At 33.3% G+C, this 22,688-nt stretch overlaps 2 protein-coding genes across 4 annotated transcripts in view; one reads left to right on the top strand and one right to left on the bottom strand.

Moving 5' to 3' along the window:
• LOC124364169 (neprilysin-2-like) overlaps positions 1-6,544 on the top strand; it is a 51,988-nt gene extending 45,444 nt beyond the window's left edge. For both annotated transcript variants that reach the window (XM_046819449.1, XM_046819456.1), the window contains 3 exons: positions 4,184-4,302; positions 5,293-5,424; positions 6,127-6,544. In XM_046819449.1, coding sequence (XP_046675405.1) covers positions 4,184-4,302; positions 5,293-5,424; positions 6,127-6,459 — 584 coding nt within the window. In that variant the 3' untranslated portion in view covers positions 6,460-6,544. The remainder of the gene's footprint in view (positions 1-4,183; positions 4,303-5,292; positions 5,425-6,126) is intronic.
• A 2,938-nt stretch (positions 6,545-9,482) lies between these two features.
• The window catches only part of LOC124364201 (nuclear pore complex protein Nup160), an 86,038-nt gene continuing 72,832 nt past the window's right edge, over positions 9,483-22,688 (bottom strand). For both annotated transcript variants that reach the window (XM_046819512.1, XM_046819502.1), the window contains exons 22-24: positions 18,286-18,452; positions 14,747-14,956; positions 9,483-9,692 (exon numbers count right to left, since the gene is read on the bottom strand). In XM_046819512.1, coding sequence (XP_046675468.1) covers positions 9,603-9,692; positions 14,747-14,956; positions 18,286-18,452 — 467 coding nt within the window. In that variant the 3' untranslated portion in view covers positions 9,483-9,602. The remainder of the gene's footprint in view (positions 9,693-14,746; positions 14,957-18,285; positions 18,453-22,688) is intronic.

Below are 22,688 nucleotides of genomic sequence, written 5' to 3' on the forward strand. Positions count from 1 at the left end.
TATAATATATATATATATATATATATATATATATAGAGAGAGAGAGAGAGAGAGAGATAGATGTTTATTTACAACTACACGAAGTACGATGTATGGATAAAATACAAATTAGCGATCGTCTGTTTACTAACGGGGAGCTAAAGTCCGTGCATAGAAGCAACAGACACGCTAGCGTTCACAAATATAGACACAGAAAAACGAACTTCAATTAAAATATTATTTAGAAATCACGTTATTCTGTTGCTATATATTTTTCTAAATAGTTTTATACATAAAAAAAACTACTAAAACATGTTTCACCAATCAGTAATTTGCGTACTGCCAATCGTTTTTGTCCACGAATAGACAATGCAGACTCTCTATGATGCACCAAAATAAAAATAAAAAAACTAATTATAACTAAAATATTATTTCTTAACTTACAAATAAAGTAAAGTAATTTGTTAGTTTGGTTATCTATCTACAATTTTTCATACAAAAAGTACAAATATGTTTTAGCAAGACTTATTTTTGGATTCGAGATTTAGCCTCTCCATATCAGTAGTGTTGTGAAATCGTGATCGTTCAAGCATAGTTAAGCACTTCCGTTGGTATCGAAATCGAGTGTAATGAAACACATTATCGAGTATCGGAAACGATCCATCCCTGGTAAAATGTCCAAGGACAGTGTAAAAATTCACGCATGTTTCCCGGAGTCCGAAATTCATGCATAATGCACGCTTATCCAGATTCTCATCGTTGGTGGTAGTCCTGGTTAGAGTCTCGCAAATTTATCGTGGCTCTGAATATATCCCACTAATAATGGCCAATACATGAAGAATGCATCAGTATCGTTAGATTATAGTCAAGGACTACGAAACAGCATGACATAAAGATCCTCATGTACGTTAGACTATTTGGTTTGAACAGTTCGAATCGTCGTCCGAACGACCGTCACGAGTGCGTAGAAGTCATTCCGGTAAATAGTTGACCGGAGAACTGACGGGATTTCCAGCAGTCGTCCCATCAATGCCGCTCTTAACGAAAACTGATGAGCGTGGTTGATACGATCGGCTGGCCGACTGGCAACAACATTAAGTTACGTTTACACTGGCAAGTAAAGTTGTGAGAGAATTTGCACAACTACTGTAGCATAATGTGAACAAGATAAACAATTTTACTCACAAGAACTGTCGCAAGTACAGTTCGAGGACTTTAGCTGCGCGCGTAACCTTGAGTGTGTGGTGATAGGTGGGAGGGTTGGCGGGTTAGCATTATGCGCTGCGTCCCGAAAACATTTCCTGTGACTCATGAGTAAACCCCTCTTTTCAGGAGTCGTATTGGCCCAAATAACTCATCACACTCGCTAAAATCAGTCTGTTTTGTGTCAATGCTGATTGTGGTGGAATTAAATAATAAGAGAATACCAAATTACAGCAATAATAGGACTTATCCTTGTTTTTCAGTGGTTATAGTGTTGTTTAACGTGTTTTTAAAAATAACGTATTTGTCAATACTATTCTGCAAATCGAAATCGTGAGTTTAAAGTCGTTAAAGAGATTGTTGCTTCTTCATCTCAACGGCTAGCACGTAAACGCAACCCGCCACACAGATAGCGTTTATTTGTTGAAAGGGTAGTTTTTGGGCCCTACGAGCACAGCTAAATTCCTCCAACTGTACTTGCTGCATTTGTATCGCTGGTCATTCCGGGAGTCAAGACGAAGTAACCACACATGGCAGTGATGTCTCGGCAATGTTTACAAATTGTAATTTTAACAGCCGACCCGGTTCTCCAGTTCTTGTAACCAACTGTCCGACACTGGTTGGGCGAGAGCTCTTGCGATCGTTTAGACTAGCGAGTTTTACAGTCGGGCACAAAACTTGCGCCATTTTTTGCCGGTGTAAACGCGGTTCAGTCGAGATTTGGATGTGACCATGATATTCAAACATAACATCACTTTCTTTGTCTTAACCTATGTAATTTGATGACAATCGGAACGTGTGTGAGGAGCAATCGTTCATAGACCAATAGAGGCCTCGGCCACGATACGAGCGGTAAGCTGTGAGCGCTGGATCGAGCGGCGTCTTACAGTTTAATGTTTGTGTTGTACATACATGTATAGGGAACACTCGACACTAGCCATGGCAGACGTGAGCGGCAGGGCAGTACCACACTATGGCATATATCTGCTGCCAATTCTAGACATTAAATGTTTCTCCTGCCGCTCATCCCTGAGCTCATTCTGTCATTGCTGTGCAACAGAACGTAACCCCCCTCTCTACGTTGCTTGCTGTAACTAACCCACTACTTTCATCTCCAAAAGGTATCTTATTAATCTTTGTAACAATGCAACTGACATTCTGGTGTACTACAAAACCGGACTGCACCTCTCATCAAACTGCCAAACAATATATTATTCAACGAACCGAACTCTTAAGCCTGTTTATAACACTGTAAATTTTAGGCCTGTGCTATCTATTTAACACACGTCTTTTCAAAATACTATTTTCACTCAAGAATAAGAGTTGGAAAACTTCGTCCGGAGACCCCAAGCGTACCACCCCTTACGAGCCGAATTCCGAAACGATCGGTCGGCCGATTTTAATAACTATCCAATGCATTGTTATGTTTTTTTTGTGGGAGGGGGCGGAAGCTTGCCGCGGCACAGGAGTAGAGCTAACCAAGACAAAATCACTACACTAGTAGAGGCAACATCAGATTAATCGGCGTCAGATGGAGCTCACGAACATATGTCGATCTTCATTCACAATGTCACGAACCACGTCGCGTAAAATACGATGTTTCGAGATTAATCAGTTCTTGACTCAAGAAGCTGCCAAATTATGTCTTCATTTGATAAGATCTTGGAGACGGAGAAATTTTTTTAGACATTTTCTCGGTTCTCATGAAAATTCCCGGTTTCTCGGTCTAGTGGCCACCCTGACATACTCAGCTCTGAGAAGCCTACTTCTGTTACATTACAACTAAGATAGATTTCATTACTGTCTTTAAGTGTATTAAAAGATAGATTACTTTTTCTTTTACATCTTAGAAGTTACCTGCCGCTTTGCATGCAGTTTAGTAGGCATTGCACGTGTATGATCACTGCTGGTTCGAATGAATTCTATTTTGTGAGTTTGCCTTGATACCACGGTCAAGAAAATACCTCAAAAATTGTATATTTATGAACATACTAATTTACTTCGTGTTTAGTATTTTTTCCATAGTTGATTTTGTCTTGATTCCTGATCAAGAAAATATATATCACAGATCATAGAAGCTTACTTCTGTTAAAAAACCAGTAAGATGGGTTTTATAACAGCCTCAATACTAAAAGTTAGATAGAAACTTTGTCTTTTATATCTAATACTAAATATTTGTTACAAATGTTCAGTTAAAAGTATATTAACAATGTCACTATTTACGTGTTTGTTTCTATATAAAATTAATGTATTTTTAATATTTTAGAACATTTAGAGCTGGAATTGGTTTATTGGTTCAAAAGAACAGCCCAGTGAACTTTCAACTATAGTAGCTCTTTCTGACTGGTTCAAAGGGAGTATTCAAAGTCACATTCTGATCATTTTATGATTTGAGACATTTTCTAAGGTAGATGAGTACTTACCTAATCCCCGAAATCTAAAAACAGTATGGAAACTAATGGTTACTCCTAAGAGAATTTACACATTATAAATGTCAACAAATTGAAAATAGTGGTTAAATTATTCAAACATATGGTTATATTGTCATAAAATATGTTTACACAGAACAGTCGATTACATTTACAGGCTTTTCAATTGATATTTCACAACTTCAGAGGTGGGATTTTCTTAATAAGAATAGGCCTACATTAATCCTAGGGACACTAAGAATATCCATGTAAAATTTGAGTACAATAGATTAAATAGTTTATACGTGAAAGCAAAACAAACAAACAAAGGCACTTTCACATTTATAATATTATTAGGATATCAGCTTTCATAGAAAGAAGACATAGAAAGAAGTAATGAAGTCCACAAATTTAATAATAATAATAAAAATATTATGATATAATTAGTGATAGTATGAATTTTATTGTTATTAACTTATTTTTCACTTAGTGGTGCAGACTCACAACACTGTTCATTTTGAGTTAATTCAGAGACCAACACACCATAGCATTTGAAATTAAACCACTTCATACAAGCTATTATTTGTTTCCAGTGTTTCCTGCAGGAATACTCCAATCTCCTTTTTTTAATGCCAAAGTTCCCATGTACGTCAACTTTGCAAAAATTGGAGCAGTGGTTGGACATGAGATTATTCATGGATTTGACGATAAGGTAAGATTTCATTATGTTCTTACTAAATTAGGCCATTCCAGAACAAAGAGAAATGCGTATATTGGTCATAAATTATGTTCCCTATTATTTAGAATAATTTATTATTTAACATTTTTTTATAAATGTTGGTTTGTAAAATTTAATATTATATTTAAAAATATAACATATATTTTATAAAAAAAGAGAAAACAATATCATTTAATCCCAAGTTAGTTAAAATTAGTACTAAATTTGAAAATTGATTTGCTAACATTCAAGGTAATCAATAAGTCTGACCTCTGATAATTTTTAAACAGTTACAAAAAGCAAAATGAGACTTGGAGATTGTTAATAAGTCAATGTTGCTTATTTTATGATATATTAAAATGTTTTGGATATTAGCCCTAAAGGGGGATGCCCCAACTCAAAACTTTCAAATCAAAACCCCTCTTTTGAGACAAAATTTTAGAAAGGGAAAATAAACAGGATTTTCAGCACAAATTGGGCGTTTTCTGTCTTTGAAATTTTTAGGTCATAGTTTAAATTAGACCATTTGCAAAAATTAATAACTCCTGTACAATTTGGAAGACATATGCTAAATATTTATTTTTTACCCCAATTTTAACCAAAACCACAGATCCTCAAGAGGGAGTTTTTCTGTCAATAAATTAAAAAGTGAAGCACAGTGTTAATTCCTTTTGAACAGATTAATATTTCAAACATGCCAAGAATATATATTCAACCATCATAACATTTATCTAACAAATTCTTGAATTTGATTTTGAATACTGGAAGAACATTGTACAAAAATTGTAACAGAACAAACATCTCTACAAAACCAATACAAAATGTTACACTAGCATATTAATGAATATTATTAAATCTATTTATTTATGTATATTATATTACACATATTAACTTTCTAAACAAATGATGATTGTAACACTTAGGTATGTGACAAAATACTTTGCTAATCAGATTAATAGTTTTTCTGTTAAAATAACTGTTTAGGGAAGCCAATTTGACTTCAGAGGTAATTTACGGAACTGGTGGAACAGAGAAAGCAGAGATAAATTCAACAAAAAGAAACAATGTATGATAAACCAGTATAATGCTTTCAAGGAAACACAAACTCAACTGTATGTAAGTATTTAAATTCAAAATATTTCATTTTCCGTACCGTGTAAAGTTTGGTAATACTTGCAAACTCATTATAAAACTCCACGATAGATGAATTTCAATCTTTAGGCCATTAAAATCTGTAACTGTAACCATGCAAGTGCTACAAAACAAGAATTCTGTTTTGTCATAATTCTGTTTTAATTCATAATTAAAACAGACTTGAATATTATATACTAGGTATAAAAAAGAACTGTGCCAGGTTTGAACAATGTCTATGTAAATAAAGATCTTTTAAATCGTTAGTAAATGCAATATATAATAAACTGATGGTTGAAAAATTAGTACATTATCTGTCAATAAAGAATATTATGTCACGAACCAAAACAAACTGAACTAACCATCAAAGAAGAAAACTGTCGTCAAAAAACTTTTATAGATTACAAATGTTCACAAGAAATTTTCTTTTATACTATTGAAAAATAAATTATTCAATCAAATCTCCAGTTTAGAGCCTTTTTGTTACTGTCAAAATTATACCATGTTAAAAATTATTTATCATGTACCCACCACTTAGAAAAAATCTTAAAAGCTAATGACTTTAAAACAGTATAATAATAATTATTGTTTATTATTCACTTAACTATGTCACTTTTTACAATAGACTATATCTTGAGTTTTAAGTAAATATTTACATTGTTTTCATTCGAATCTGACTTATCACAGCTAAATGGTGTAAACACTCAAGGGGAGAACATAGCAGATAGTGCAGGGTTAAAGTTAGCATATCGTGCATACAAGAGGCTGAAGAGGATGGAAGCAGGATTGCCAAACCTAGAGCAGTACAACAACGATCAGCTCTTCATGCTCAGCGCTGCCACACTGTGGTGTTCTCGCACACGTCTTGAAATGCTCAAACTTAGTATCATGCTGGACACCCACTCACCTAAAGAGTTCCGAGTAAAAGGATCCTTCGCAAATATGCCGGCGTTTGGAAAAATATTTCAATGCGAATTGGGAACCCCGATGAACCCACACAAAAAATGTTCTGTTTGGTGAAACAATATTGGAATTGTACATAATAACAAAATTATGGGTAACAAGTAACATGTATATATATAAAATACACATTTATTGCATGGCAGAGTATAATCAATGATTAATTAATCCTTTGTGTCTCCATTGTTGTAGTTTACTTTTACTTGCCATATTTCAAAGTGCAATCAACACAAATTATGACAGTAAATGCTCACCATTACAAATAATGTAACTAGTACTATTACCAATCAAAAATGTTACAATGACTGAAGTCATGTTGTGTCAGGAGTCTTTATGATACATTTAACATATTACGCACTATTCTACATTTCAATTTTTTGTAATTAAAACCCCCTTTTCATGATGATTGAGAGTGATGTGTCAATAAGATGTGAAATGATTACTAGGAAAGTATTCCAACAGTCCTGAAATCAATTGTTGAAAGATCCTTCAGGAACATTATCTCATTTTCCATTACTTTATCTGAGTCAGCCTAGCATTGCCCTTCCTATTTCATTTTTAACTTACTAAAAAGATAAAAGTCTACTGGAACCAGGTCGGGACAAAAGGCTAGGTGTTCCAGAGCTATCACATTGCACTTGGTAAGGTACTGTCTCAAAACAAAGGCACAATGTGATGGAAAGTAGTCAGGCAATAAAATTCAATTAATTGTTTGAGAATCTCCACATATAGTTCTTTATTAACAGTTTGTCCTGCAATATACTTAGTAGTGATCCAGACTCTCATAATCAACAAGTACCTTCACTCAACTTTTATCCAACCCAAATGGTTTCCTTCCATGGTTCAGTTTTTTCTTCCACTCAGATAGCTGAAATTTTGTCTGAGAATTATAAAGAAGACACCATGTCATCTTAGTTAGTCATTTCAAAGCTCTGAACATGTTCACTTCTTTCTGTTCATGTGATAACATTTATATTCAAATTGTCATGAAGAATGCTGTGATAAATTCCATATGAATTACGTTAATAGGCAATAGCTTAAATTGTTTTGACTGTTAGTGTGCATATTTTTTAAAACACAATCATTTCTCATTTGTGCTAGAAGTGAAGGGGTGTCCATTCTACAAGTCACATTTGTTGCTTGTGTGATCATCACAAAAATGCTTATGCCACTTGCACAATTGCCGTTATTTTTATTGAATTTCTCTATATGCTTTCTCCTGCAACTCAAGGGTATAGGATAGATTTTTCAAGCAATACAAAAAATTTGATATTTGCACTTTTTTTTTTTAAAAAAAAAAAAGGAGAAGCCGATCTCCTTTTTGCCTTATTCTACCCGTCCTCATGGGCCACTGGCCTGTGCGAGGATCTTATCAAACAGAATAAGGGGGAGAGTCGATACAGTACAAGGTCGATGGTACTGATAAAAAGTGCAACGGTCACAGACAGGATTTGAACCTGCGCTATCTCTAACTCAGACTCAAAGTCCAGCGTCTTAGACCACTCGGCCATCGGCACTCCCACTATCTAACATTGCTATCTATACAAGAAATTTTAAAATCTGATGATTTCAATCGTAGAATATAAAAAATGCTCAAATTGACGCGTTATCATCAGCAATGCTGCCAGCTATAGGAGAAATTTCTCTTAGCAACTCCCTGCTTAAATAGAGAAAATCAATCGAGGAAATGTTGCTTGTACATAAAATACGTTTCCCTGTGTAAGAAACAATTCAGTTAACAAAATGTATATGTTTAGCATTGGAATGTTATTTTTCTGAATTGAAAATCTTATACATAGACAAGAACAAACTACAAGTTTTATATATCTCATTTTTACAATTAAATATTGATAGGCTTACAATATATATACAATATTGCTACAGCATTTAATGGAACTTTTTTTAGTTCAAGTTTGTGTAAGTTCAAATCAATTTGAAAGATCTGGACTGTTTTTAAGTTGGACTCTTGTGATTAAAACCTATTATTGTTACATTGACAACCCTCTGGAGTGATTACAGGATATCAGTAAATAATATTTGGAGGAAGTTAGGTCAAAGCAGCTTTACAAACGATGGAATGAACCATATCCCACGAGAGTACCTTTGATCTTGTGTTCTCCAAACTTAGCACATGACATGTGGTTTGATGAAATGAATAAGAAATAATTAATTGCTTCTAAATTTTATAGGAGTAGTGAATAAATATATTGTCAACTTACATCTCCAGGAATCACAAAAAAGTAAAAATCAAAATAAACAAAAAAGTAAAAGAACTGGATATTTTTTAAATGCAGATGGGAATGTTTAACCCTTTGACAGGTGGTTTTTCACTATGTTAGTGCTTCAAAAAATTAGTTAAAACTTTGTTATCTCTATGATTTGCTATAACAGGTAATATAGAAAGCAAAACTGATGTAAACAGCAAAAATTACACTTTATATTTTTTATTTTTACAAAAATAATAATATAATACTTAAATACAGTATAAGATAAACTACGTTTCACTTACAGAAAATTAAAGTTAAATTGATTACATTTACTATTTTAGAATTCTGATCAATCAGCTGATTTTTTTCACTATTCTGAAACAGACAAGCCACAGTGAATCAATAAGAAATTACAATGGTACAGAAATTAAAAAAGCCACTGCTGAGAACAATAGGGTATTTCTACAATTCTCTGCTAGATTGTATATGCATTCAGGCAAACGATTGTAATTCAAGAAGGAATAAAAGGTATATTTTTTAGACTAAGAAATCTTCCAGAGCAATCAGCGTTATTGCTGGTTGCACAACAATTAGCTGGTTCCATGTGCTAGTATTTAGAACTAACTGGGCCTGTTACAAATTTTAACATTTTAGTATATTATCATTTTTTCAGGACATGGAAAGGCTTTATTATTTCCTTTGAGTTCATAGCATTCTTCCATTTTGTCTTACTCACGTTTTAGCATCACTTTGGATAATGGTTTCTTCTTATCTTTATAAAATATAGATAATTTTTGTTTTATTTAGTTTAAATGTATAATTTTGCAACAAATTGTTTGTGAGAAATATCTTGGGAGCTTGGAGGTAATGATTAAATGAATTTTATAAAAATTATATTTAAAGAATACACAACAAATGGTTGGTACAGATAATAAGACCTAATACAATATTACAATACAAATGTTTAGGCAGTGAGGAAATCATATTTCAACACTGCTATAATGTAAGAGAGCTGATCTTATCATTGGAGACTCTGGTGCAAGTTTCAATGTACTTGTCAACAACGAGTCGAAGCTCTGCATCCATCTGGCAACAGACAATACTTTGGTTTAACAAAAGAAATAAACTGGATAATTTTAGACACCAGAGATTGGTAGGATCTGCAAACTTAGCTGTTACTGTAAATATACATTAGATTGTAAAGAATTAGGAAGTCAAAGCTTTTGAAAAGTATTAGTACAGGGTCTAAGAGGGATTAAGCATGCAGAAAAGCATACTGCAGTTTGATTTTTGATTATTGTTCTATGCACATAAGTGATAAAGAAAACAGAAGTTATCAACCTGGGAAGAGATCTACAACATGAAGGAGGGAGGTTAAACATCGTGGGGGAGCTTATATCTTGTCAACCAAATTAGGTCGACCCTAGATTCAAATGTAATTTTGTGTTAAGAATTACTGGCTACAAAACACATTACGAATGAAACTCTTGTTATGTCTGACAGAAATGCTATTTAATCCATATTTTATCAAAGACAACATATTTTTGTTTTATTTTGTACAATTATATTTTTAAATACCATTATCAATTCTGGAGTGTTAGTTATTTAAAATCCAATTTGAGATATAAAAGTCAAACCGTGTTACGCTTCTCTGAATACTTAACACTCCTTACACCCCATAATATATCGATATATGTACCATTGGAACCTCACAGCTGGCGGATAGTGATTATTGACACTATTTAGTTTAGATTAAAGGAAATTAATCATATACTAAAGGTGTAATTGGTGCAGATCAACAAGCATGCAGACAAACCATCAATAATATTCATATCAAAATATACCTTTCTGAAAACTTCCTCACCTATATGCTATTTCAATCAATCAACTGATTTATTGTTACTTAACAGAGAATACTAACAATGAATATGCCATTCAACATATATAATGTTAATCATATATTAAAGGGTAATTTCTCTCAACAATTACTATAAATAACAAGTGTATTGAGGTTAATTGTACAACATTTTAAATTACCTGAGATTATTTCTTAACAAAAAATAATTCTTTAGCTACAAGCAATGAAACCAATTATCAAAATGTACATTTTAGAAGTTAAAGGTTAACTTTCTTTTGTAAGACGGTAATTTCCTTATAATATAACATAGACCTTATAATAAGACGGTAACTCTGTTAGTGTTAGCCCAAAATACTAAACCATATCAAAAACTGACAGAGTGGGAAATATATGCAACCCCAATATAATATATTGAAGCAAAAGTGTAGAAGTTTCATAAATATTCCTGAGATTTTAACACTTATGCTGTATATTATCCAAATAACGCTGAATGTTATTATCTTAGATTGTTATTGGTGAATGTTCGTGGTCCGACATCGTTTCAACAATTGAGAACAGTTGATGGACATCTGTGTGCTACTTACCGTGAGGCGTGTCAACTATTACAGTAACTCGAGGATGATTTACATTGGGATAATACGCTCAAGGAACTCCAGCATATCTTCACCACATCAAATTCGAACATTGTTTGTGATTATAATATCCACATGTTTCCCTTCGAATCCGGAAGATTTGTGGATGAAATATAGGGATGACATGTATGAGGATGTGCTACATCGTGTGCGATGTAAAACTTCGAATCCTACACTACTAATTAATGCGGAAATTTACAATTAGACATTGATCATGATAGAATATATGTGTGTATTGATGGCAAATAAAGCACTGTCGTGTTTGGGCCTGACAGCACCCAATATTTTATGTCGAAGATTTTTGTTACACATGGTAAAGTATATCTTTATATGTTTACGCACCGCAAAAAAGACAAAAAATATAGTTTACCAGAAAGCTTTAAATTGATTACGTGTATTGATTGCCTTTTGTCCGATATGATAATGATGATAATTTGACAATAAATGTGTTATATTTAATGTATGCAAAAATGTCATTGTTTATCATTTCTGACTGAAACCAACAAAAAAGTCAGCTCTATGAATTTTTATTCATACAGATTCGTGATGCTATTAATGCCGTTGCAAATGCAGAAAATTTGGAAAAAATTACAATTTTGACGGCCACTTACATTGGAAGCCCGCGCCCAATGCACGAATACGCGCAAGATGCGATGTCGTATGTTAGAAAATATGGCCGTCCAGACCTATTTATTACATTCACCTGTAACCCACAATGGATGGAAATTAAGAAAAAATTGCTACACGGCCAAACACCAATTGATAGGCATGACATCACTGCCAGAGTGTTTAAGCAAAAATTAAAATCTTTAATGAATTTCATTATAAAGCATCGTGTGTATGGCCAAGTACGTTGTTGGATGTACTCTGTTGAGTGGCAAAAGCGTGGTCTGCCACATGCGCACATATTAGTTTGGTTAGTTGATAAATTAAGGCCAGAAGACATTGATTCCATAATTTCAGCCGAGATTCCCGATGAAACACTTGACCCAAAATTGCATGCAGTAGTAAGTAAACATATGATACATGGACCTTGCGGAGTTTTCAACAACTCCCCCTGTATGGTCGACAAGTGTTCTAAGCGATACCCTAGAGCATTGATTGCTGAAACCATCTCGGGAAATGATGGTTACCCGTTGTATCGTCGGCAATCAGTTGAGGACGGTGGGCGATCTGTAATTGTGAAGATAAAAGGACAAAATTTTGATGTAGATAATCGTTGGATTGTGCCGTACTCGCCAATATTGTCCAAAACTTTTGAAACTCACATCAATGTGGAATTTGTAACTCTGTCAAATTGATAAAGTACATATGTAAATATGTTAACAAAGGTAGCGACATGGCCAAGAGGTAAGTGAAACGAAGTTCACCGGGTCAGCTAGTATATGATAATCCCATGTCAGCTAGTTATTTGAAAATGTTCAGAAATTTACCACTTAGAATAAGACAATACAAATGATTCATTTTCAACATGTCTGACACCTTAATGAATCATTTGAATCCTAAATCAAAAGAAACCCGTTTAAAACAGACAAATAAAAAATGTCTGAAGGTCTATTCTGAGCTAACCACTTGTCATCATCCAAATTTATACTAAAATTGAAATTGGAAGTGTCATCTGCATAGAAAAAAAGCAGACAATAAAGCAATAATTTCCCCTTTTCTAATAAAAAATAGACACTAAAATGCCCAAGTACAGAGCCTTGAGGTACTCCATTTTAAACAAAAGGAATTAAATTGGCACAATGCCATATCCAACCATAGCTGACAAAGATCAGACTTGGCCATGACTATTGATGGTCTTACAATAGTATCATGCCATTTGAATTTGCACAAGTAGAACTTGTCAAAAGTCACCCTGCCAGTTACTAATCATTAGTCCTCCTTGTATTGAAGAATAAGATAAAGAGTATTGTACCTCAATGAGTAATTGGACTCATACAATTACACTAGAGATGTGATTATACAGAATGCAGTTATCCAAAGTACATTTTAAAAAGTAGGCAGTGCTGTGTATATCATTATCTTAATAGTTCGTTTTCCCTTAACAACTGATTACATTCTAAGGCCATAATCAGTGAATGTCGCCCTTTCTTTAGGCATGTATATGTGTGTGTGGTGCCACTGCTCAGTTGTTAGATATTAATACTAACCAGAAGCAAGTTTTTAATGGCAGTCCACCTTATTCGAAATTTTCACTATCCAAAATATCAACTATGAATAACTGCATCCCTAGTGAAGTTACAACAAAAGTTTGTCTGAATCAGTTTTGGTCACTCAAAGAGAGATAAAATGTATCAGAAAACATATCAGGTTTTGGAATATTTGATGATTAGAAATGGTGATTACTTGCTGGAAAAAATGTCCTACCATGAATATGATCAATACCTTATGTTATTAACTCCACATTATAGGATTATCTTTATATTAGAAAACTGAATCGTGAACTAAAACCCTTTTTGAAAATTATTTTATTTCAGACTCGTGTTTCAGTATTAAACCATCATCAGTGTGAACATTAACCTCTAACTAAATAATAAGCAAACAACTAAATATACACATGTGGATCATTTAAACAGTTGTTAAATTTATATGACACAGTTGTAATTTTGATTAGTATTCTGGGTTTAATTTTTGTTCAATACCAAATACCAATATAGGCAAATGCCAATTTGCATTATATAAGAACACAGCATAATTTTCCATTAAATCAATAAAGGAATTTCCACAGAGAAAAGAACCAATAATCAGCTGAAATAGTAGAGGTAGAAATGGGGGAACAACGACAGGACCAAAAATACCAAGTAATACATATTTTACAGTTCATATTTGATTAGCTTGGTGTATTTAAAAGCAACCTTCAGACATAAAAAAAGTATTTATGTAACAAAATTCTTATAAATTCATAAAAAAGGGTTCCTAGCTCAGGGATTAAATAATTTAACCCATTAACCACTTATCATGGTATTGTCTCATGGCGGATGACGCGGTACCAAAACGCTGATCACGAGACAGTACCGTGATTACAACATATGTTATTGAATATTTGTTTAAACATTATTATGGGCTCAAATAATAAAGTTTATACATTAAAATTAAACAAAATAACATGTACTATACATGTAAATATGTATTAACCCCAGCAAAACAATGCGAATCAAGGTATAATACTGTACCCTTGTGCTTTTTCCGTGTTTGCTAGTATTTGTGTAAGGAGAACACAAATGTTGCATTTTACAAAAATCAACGTAAAATTGAAAAAATTAAAATAAAACAATGAAATGAAATTTTCTATTTAAAGAATTAAATTTCCTATAAAACTACACCAAATATTGTAGATTTTAACTGTGTTTTGTACTAAAAATAATTTCTTGCTTTCAAAATTTAAAAAACAAAAAAGTTTCTTAAAATTAGTCTCAAAATGTTAAAAAATCTTATATACTTCAGTGTTTATAAATTACAGTATATTATAACCTTTTTCATTAGCTAAAAACAACAGCTTAATCAACCAAATAGCAATAAAATTGAATGTTTTGTGAGAGTTTTGCTAAATCCTTGCATATTTTGCATATTTAATTGGATTTGTACAAGGAGGTTAGGCGCAAGAATATTGAGTGGCTAATGGGTTAACGTACTAACAGAAAGGTTACCTTATAGTGTGTGAGTTCGGCCAATAAGCGGTCAATAGTGTTGAGGGGCAACCAAAGTGGAGGAGCAGTGGCGACCAGGCTATGGCTCAGACCAAAGTGTTCCCGTCCTTGTCCCAATGCCGCCGCCAGTATCTCACAGGCCAACTGGCTCGCCTGTCCCAGGTCTCCGTGACTTAAGTACAACCGCAGCAGCTCTGCACTATTACGTTTCTACAAAACGAATGTTTACTGATGTATTGCATCTTGATGTATGAATTAACTATTAACCGACATGCACTCCTAGAAATTAATATTTGTTATTAGATAGATAAGAGTTTTTGGATTTTTGTCACTTTTAAACACATAAAATATTAATATTCTTAATTTAAAACTATACAAAATCCAACGTAATAACAATAACGTTAACAACAACATACAAATTTGGCGAATGTTTTGTCAACGTTTGGGAAATGTGATTTTAATGTTTTAGTTAGCATGTTTAGTTTCTACACTGTTACAATTAATAAAACAACCAACAACCCAACAATTTTTTTGTATTTTTTAATAGATTCCTTTCACTTTTTTCAATTTATGTAGAATTTCTTTGTTTAGATGATTAGACAAAAACGTTATTTATATATGCCACTGTTAATACTTGGTATTTATTATTTGATGTTAACTATATCAGATTTTAATTCATAAAAGTGTGATATACCAGCTACTGCTTCTATATTTTGCACTTTATGTAAACCTTTTACTACAAAGTTTAAAAAAATCAAAAATAATTTGAAAACCCTTAGCTAATTTTCAAAGCTACACACATCAATTTTGCAAATACACTGAAATCATGTTACAGTAGAGTCCCGTTAATCCGACCTAATTGGGACCGAGCCCTATTCGGATTATGTAATTGTTCGGATTAGCCAGAATTACAGAAAAATACGGTTTTAAACTTGAGATAGGTCTATTTTGTTATAGAATTATCAACATTGTTTATTAAAACATGTTTTCTGACTGTTGCATTGTATTTCTTAGCAAATAAACGTGTTTGCAAATACTAAGCACATTTACCGTATTTAGTGTGAGAGTTCTATTGTTAAGCAATGTGAGCGTACTGGATATTGTACGGGTCCACGCGTTCAATAGTTGTACGAAACTACGCGTCATCCAATAGACTCTCTTCAATGCGACAGAAGACAATAACTGAATTTATGTCTTTTAACAATTAATATTGTACTCAATAATAATATCAGTACTGTAAGTCCAATTTTTGTTTGATTTCACTTCTTAATACAGTAATTTAACTCATACTTAACCTATAAGTTTCAATTTGGTACTGTATTTAACTTCATTATTTATGTACTGTACCGTACATAATTTGTCTTAATAAAATACTGTATGTCTATTTAATTAAAGTTTTCTTTGCTTATGTACGAAATGATGGACCCATTTTCCTTTTTTATGTAATTAGTTCCTATAACTGTTCATTATCGTTATAAATAATTCCTCCTGGACCTGTTCGGATTAACCGACGTTCGGATTACACGTGTTCGGATTAGCGGGACTCCACTGTATAATGTTTCCCCAGCAATAAAAACCACACTAGTAGATATACATTTAAGGTTCCTGTGACACTTTAGGGGCCAGTAACAATTGAATGAATGTGTATACATATTTCAGAAAATTGTAACAATGTCTCAAATTTGAGGAAAAACAATCTAAATTGTATGAAAAAACAACTTAATTTTGACAAATTATTCCTGCGACAAAAAGGGGGACCATATCAATTTATATAAATTTCAGATAAAAAGTATTTAAAAAATTTAATTTTAACAGTTTGTAACATAGTAGCTGTACAAGCAATTTTTCTAAATATAAACAAAAACTAAATTAATTTTTATAGAAAACATCATTGTATCTCTGTAATCAATTAATTTAGTATAATGTGTTAAAATACAGTCGAAAACAGCATTGTACTAGACTGTGTTCAAGTAATTTTCCACGGAATTAATGTTGGCAATACTCAAACAATTTAACAGGGAATTCTTCTACTATGTGTTGGCAAGATTGCTGAAGAAGTTACGGAGTGACCACGTCTTACTTCTTTCCAAGTCAAGCCTCTGAAGCAACTAGTGTTTAGTGTTTGAAGAGGTGTTTTAGAAGACTTTTTACACAATTATTTGAAACAGGGTGTCAATTAGGCAATAGGAAAATAATGTCTCAGTTTATTTGAGTTCTTGAATTATAGCATGCATGATGGTACCTGTTCTAATCAAACCTGTAAAAAATTAGTTTATCAAATAAACTTTTTTTCTTACTAAATGATGGGAGTTCATGACAGAGTTAAACGATATTGGTGAATTAAAGTTTAAATAATATAAGAAGTTAAATGAATTAGAAGAAAATAATAAAAATAAAATTGTTAATTTGGAGAAAATGAAAGATAAATATACAATCATATATACAATCATTTCAGGATTGGAAGATTTTAAAGTATATGAGTTGAAGCTGAATCCCTAATCCACTAAATCTTCAAATAAAGATTAGGATTCGAGAATTGACTAGTGAGATTCTACAATTGAATCGTAAAAATTCGTCATTAAACAAATTATCGCCTGATTGGCATTACACAATTACCGATAGATAAAACATGTTTTGCCATACTTTTTGCCTGATAAATAACCGAATTAATAAATTAATGTACTTTTTAAATAAGATTTCTCTTTCAAATCAATTCAATTTTATATATTTATACTCGTACATCTTCGTGAGTCTGCAGTGTCCAATCGTGGCCAACAGCTGATCAGCAATACGCAAACTACCAATTGCTTGAACATGTTTTTGTTGTACTGTGCATAATATAGTGTAGATAGATAACCAAATTAACAAATAAACAATAACAATTAATCGGCTGTAACCAGACATCCATTAATTTTTTACTTCGCAAATTTGTGTACTTGCATAAATCTTTCCTCCATAAAACATATGAATATTTACATCTTAAATTAGTATAGATTAATAAATCTTATAGAAGTGGAAATAGGGTTCTGTGTGGCCGGCTGTGTCAGTGGTTTTTGTGCCAAAATTGACAATAACAGCAGATTTGGTGGGGAAACAATTATAAACGATCACAATCTAAATGCATTAAAAACAGACTGAATACGTGGAAAACATTAAATGCATGATTTTTTGCACCAAGAGGCCTATTTAAAAAAAATGTAAAACATATAAGCAGGAAAACATTATATGCAAGACATAATATATATATATATATATATATATATATATATATTTAATTTTCTGTAAACTATACTTACAATATTCATTGAAACATACCTTAAAAGATTTAAAACAGTGTATCCAAATCTATTGGTTTTTTTTTTGTTTATTTGATTGGTACAAATACCAGTTTGTGGGAAGTATACTGACTAACTTTGTTAATTCTTTCAAATAAATAGTGAAAATTTGCAAAATAAAACTGTTCTGGATGTTGACCCTGAGACTGAACAAAAAAGTTTATAAATAAACAATTACACGTTTTATTAAAGAATGAAATGTACCTTATAAGATGCTTCCAGCCAATGGGGCAAAAACACGCATAAAGACATGAGTTTTGCCGCAACGACTTTGTGCAGTGTGCTGTGACCATCGACCTCATACTTGTTAAGCAGGAACTCTAGCAGACGCCAGGCAATTGTACTTGCATTGGCATCTCCTGCCACTACGTCTGCAACCACAAACATTACAACTAAAGAAACCAACTATTAACAAAGTATTGAACAAAAAATTTAATTTTTTACAGTTTTGTCAAGTTTTTTAGATTATAAACTGGTTTTGAACATGAAGGAATGGATTTAAGCAACTCTCAGTTTTATATTGACTGTTTTATTACCACATTGTTTCCTGACACTAATTAATAGGATTGCTCCACTTGCACAGATCTTAACACATCAGGGTGATTTGTGGTTGTTGAAATATCAATTGATATAAACATGAGCATTCAATTGTGGGAGGGAGAGGCGATGGATAGTCTGCAGATATCGGTGGAGCATATTGCATGTAAGCGAAAATAACCACACTATACTTCTTAAATTTTAATTTAATTTGGTTGTATTGCTAGCTATAATAATTAATCCTAAGATAACTGCTGGGAGCAGAAGGATTCTCATTTTTTTTTTTAGAATAGAAAAATTATTTATTTCCAAAAACATATACACCAAGATATTAGATTGATTTACAGTTGATAAATTGTAAATTACCCTTTTACTATACTTACTAAGCAGAGATAAAATAAAACAGTTTAATTTTAAGTACAGTAGTTGGATAAATAATATTTATATAATTTAGGTATGAGTTATTAAAACTATATATTACAGATAAACATATAGACTACAATGGAAATTAGCCTACATGGGCAAACAGCCTGTGCGTAGGCTAGAGTCGTACTAAAAAGTTTAATGTTATCTAGATGTCGAAAAAAGTGTTACTTATTTATTACATTATTTTATATAAATATATATATATATATATATATATATATATTTGTATGAAAAAAATAAATGTGCAGAGGCTTCTTATAAGAATAAAAGAAAAGGACTTCGCACAACCCTTTAATATTTCAACATAATGTTCTTCTCAAAAAGGATATTACAGGGTGAGTTTTAAGTCCCTTCCCCCCCTATTTTTTTTTAAACCTCCTAACTTATACGGTTTAAAAAAAAATAGGGGGGGAAGGGACTTAAAACTCACCCTGTATAAAAATAGTGTAAAGAAACAAAGAATAGAAGTAAACATACAATTAATTTTTAGTATCAGCTGATATATACAAAGTATAGTAGAGTATTTAGATCTGTTCCAAAACCATTTCATCAGATAAATAACAGTTTTCAAACAAGTTTTCCAATGCATGAATGTAATTATCTACCAGCTGTCAATCACCAATGTAAATAGCAATTACCAGGCTACAGCCTTGAATGTCTCTGTATGCTCATATATTTTATCTGATTGACTCCAATAATTAATTGATGACTATTACTTACTCCTATCTGCTCCAAATAATACAATAATATTAATTTAATTTTTACTGAATAAAACAAAATGTCTAAATTTCCTTGTGGAATATGTGAGACTGGAGTCAAATATCAAGGAATAAAATGTGCTAGCTCCTGCAAAAAGTGGTATCACGCAAAATGCCTAACATGGAGTTATAAAAAGTTTAAAAATCTCACAGACAAAGACATAAAAACGTGGTCGTGTGACACCTGCAAATCCAATACAATAAATATTGAAAACCTAACAAGTACACCTACACCCCAAAACCATGCACACACTGACACGTCTCTCTTGTACACTGCAATAGAAGGCATCCAAGCGAAAATTGCAGACAATGAAAATCCAGACCTAAATACATCACTTACCTTAGCAGCTGAATTCGGCAACATTCTCTTGGAAGAAAACACTAAGCTAAAACAGGACCTTCTAGACTTAACACTATGAAACTCTGAGCTGGCACAGAGAATAAAAAGCCAAAGCAGTGTAAGCAAAGCTAAAGACCAAGCCGTAATCGAAGAACTTGAAGATGACAAAGATGCCCTATCAAACAGAATAACTTCACTGCTTGAAACCATAAAGCAGCTTGAGAACCAGCTAGACAAAGAGAAAACACTGAGGAACGAGTTGACTAGTACTTTTGAAGGTCATGACATGCAACAGCTAAATGTAATAAGTGCACATGAAAAACAGAATATTGTACAAAATAATGCTATTTTATTGTTAAAGAAAAAGCTCGACAGCTTCCAGGAAAGGGACCTAAACAGGAATCCACTAATGAACGCCTCGCTGTCGGAGTGTGGAACACAGACTGAACCAGAGAATGGCATGACATCTTTAAACCCACTGGCACCTTTGCCCTCAAACGCACTACTAATAACTGATGAGTTATCTCAAATAAAACTGATGCAAGAAAAACTGGAGAACTCGATTCAGTCCTCAAATTCCAAAATTTTGTCAAACTTAGCTGATATAAAATCAAGACAAGACCACATAGAAAACCTACTGGAGAACGCCATGGCGCCTGCAACATCCGCAGCCCAAACAACTGTGGCAGAGATGCCTGCGACACCTGCGGCTGAGTCGATCGTCCTCCAAACAACCAGTATCACCGTGGCTAAGACACCTGTGACCGCCATGGCTGAAAAGATAACCAGTACCACCTTGGCTAGGACACCTATGACTGCCACTGCTGCAGAGACCGTGACTACCGCGGCTGAGAAGAGCAACTCTTCTGTCCACACTTCGGCATTTCGATCGCACCTACAATCGACTACACTTGATACAGAAAAAAACAAGTACCATGAAAGAAAGCAAACCACCACTGAACCATCAATTAAATATAAAACTAAAAATTACAGAAGAAATTCACAGAACCACCGAAGTGTATCCTTACAGGTAAAAAAATCAAAAGAAGCGTCAAGTAGTGCAGAATATCGCACTGTAAACAAAGTTGAACCTGTGCTGAACACAGCGAGCAGAAAAAATCCACCAAAAACAGCTATTATCAGAGATCCAAAAGAATCTGTAGAGGCTTTCTTTAATAATAATATTCATCACTTCACAGAGCTGAGAAAAAACTACCAAATGAAGGAGGCCCTTTTTTTAGGCCTGGTTTCTCAGAAAAGAACTCGCTACAAAACCCCAATAATTCCTTCAGAACACGCAACCATGGACTAACAAAAAAAAGAAAATCAACCCCAAAATTCGAACTACTTTTACTCCACCAAAACACACAATATGTTTCGAACAAAATCGACCGCCTGCAGCACTTAATAGAAAAAGAACATCCTCATATTGTCATTCTTACTGAACACGGTCTCAGAAAGGAAGAGATTGAAAATACAAAAATACTCTCTGGCTACAATCTTAAGGCTCATTTTTCCAGATCAGAACACAAAAGCGGAGGAGTTGCTGTGTACATAGAAAACTTCCTTGAAGACGTCACTGAGGAAGTGAATGTGTCAAATTATTGCAGAGAACAAGTACTAGAAGCCGCACTTATCCAAGTAAAAAATTGTAAGGACAAGCTCAATATTCTGGGAACTTACCGGTCTCCACAGAGTAACCTGGAAGAATCTACCACCATTTTGTCACAGATAATTAATGAAAAAAATCTGGAAAACTCCCCACTAATTATCATGGGAGACATCAATATAGATCTGAGAAGGACTGACAAAAGAAACAGAGACTTAGGAGAAATCCTGACCTCCCATAATATCGAGAGGTTTGAACTACCAGCCACGAGAATAACAAAGAGCACACAAACCTCTATTGACTGGATATGCTCAAACCTACCTCATGAGAAAATCACCACCAAGGTGATCCATGCAGGTATCTCTGATCACTCAGCACAAACCTGCCACCTTGTTAATGAGAAACCCACCGAGCCAAGCACATACAAGAGATCGTTTAGTCAAACTAATCTAGAGGAACTAAAAAGTGCTCTTCAACAAGAAGATTGGAGCAATGTACTTCTGGCAACTTCTGTAGATGAAGCCTTCAAACACTTCCAAACAACCCTGACATTAGCCCTTGACTCGTCATGCCCACGAAAAAAAGCCAGAACTAAGAGAAGAAAAACTAAGACAATTGAAGACCAAGAAGCCAACACACTAAAGGAAGAATATCTTAAAGCACTGAGAACCTATGAGCTTTCAGGGAATAAGGCCGACAAGGCAATAACTGCAGAAAGAAAAAGACTTTACGACCTAAGGCTTAAAACTTTGAGGAAAAAAGCTTCCACAAACCATATCAATACAGCTGATAACAAATCAAAAGCTACATGGGACGTAATTAAGAATACATGGTCAACAACTAAAGCAGCAGACTGTAAAAAAATAGAATTAAAAATCAATGAAGAGCTGGCCAAAGATTCTAAAAAGCTAGCGGAACACTTTAATAGCTTCTACAT

The sequence above is a fragment of the Homalodisca vitripennis genome, chromosome 1, assembly GCF_021130785.1.
Source record: "Homalodisca vitripennis isolate AUS2020 chromosome 1, UT_GWSS_2.1, whole genome shotgun sequence".
Taxonomy (NCBI): Eukaryota; Metazoa; Arthropoda; class Insecta; order Hemiptera; family Cicadellidae; genus Homalodisca; species Homalodisca vitripennis.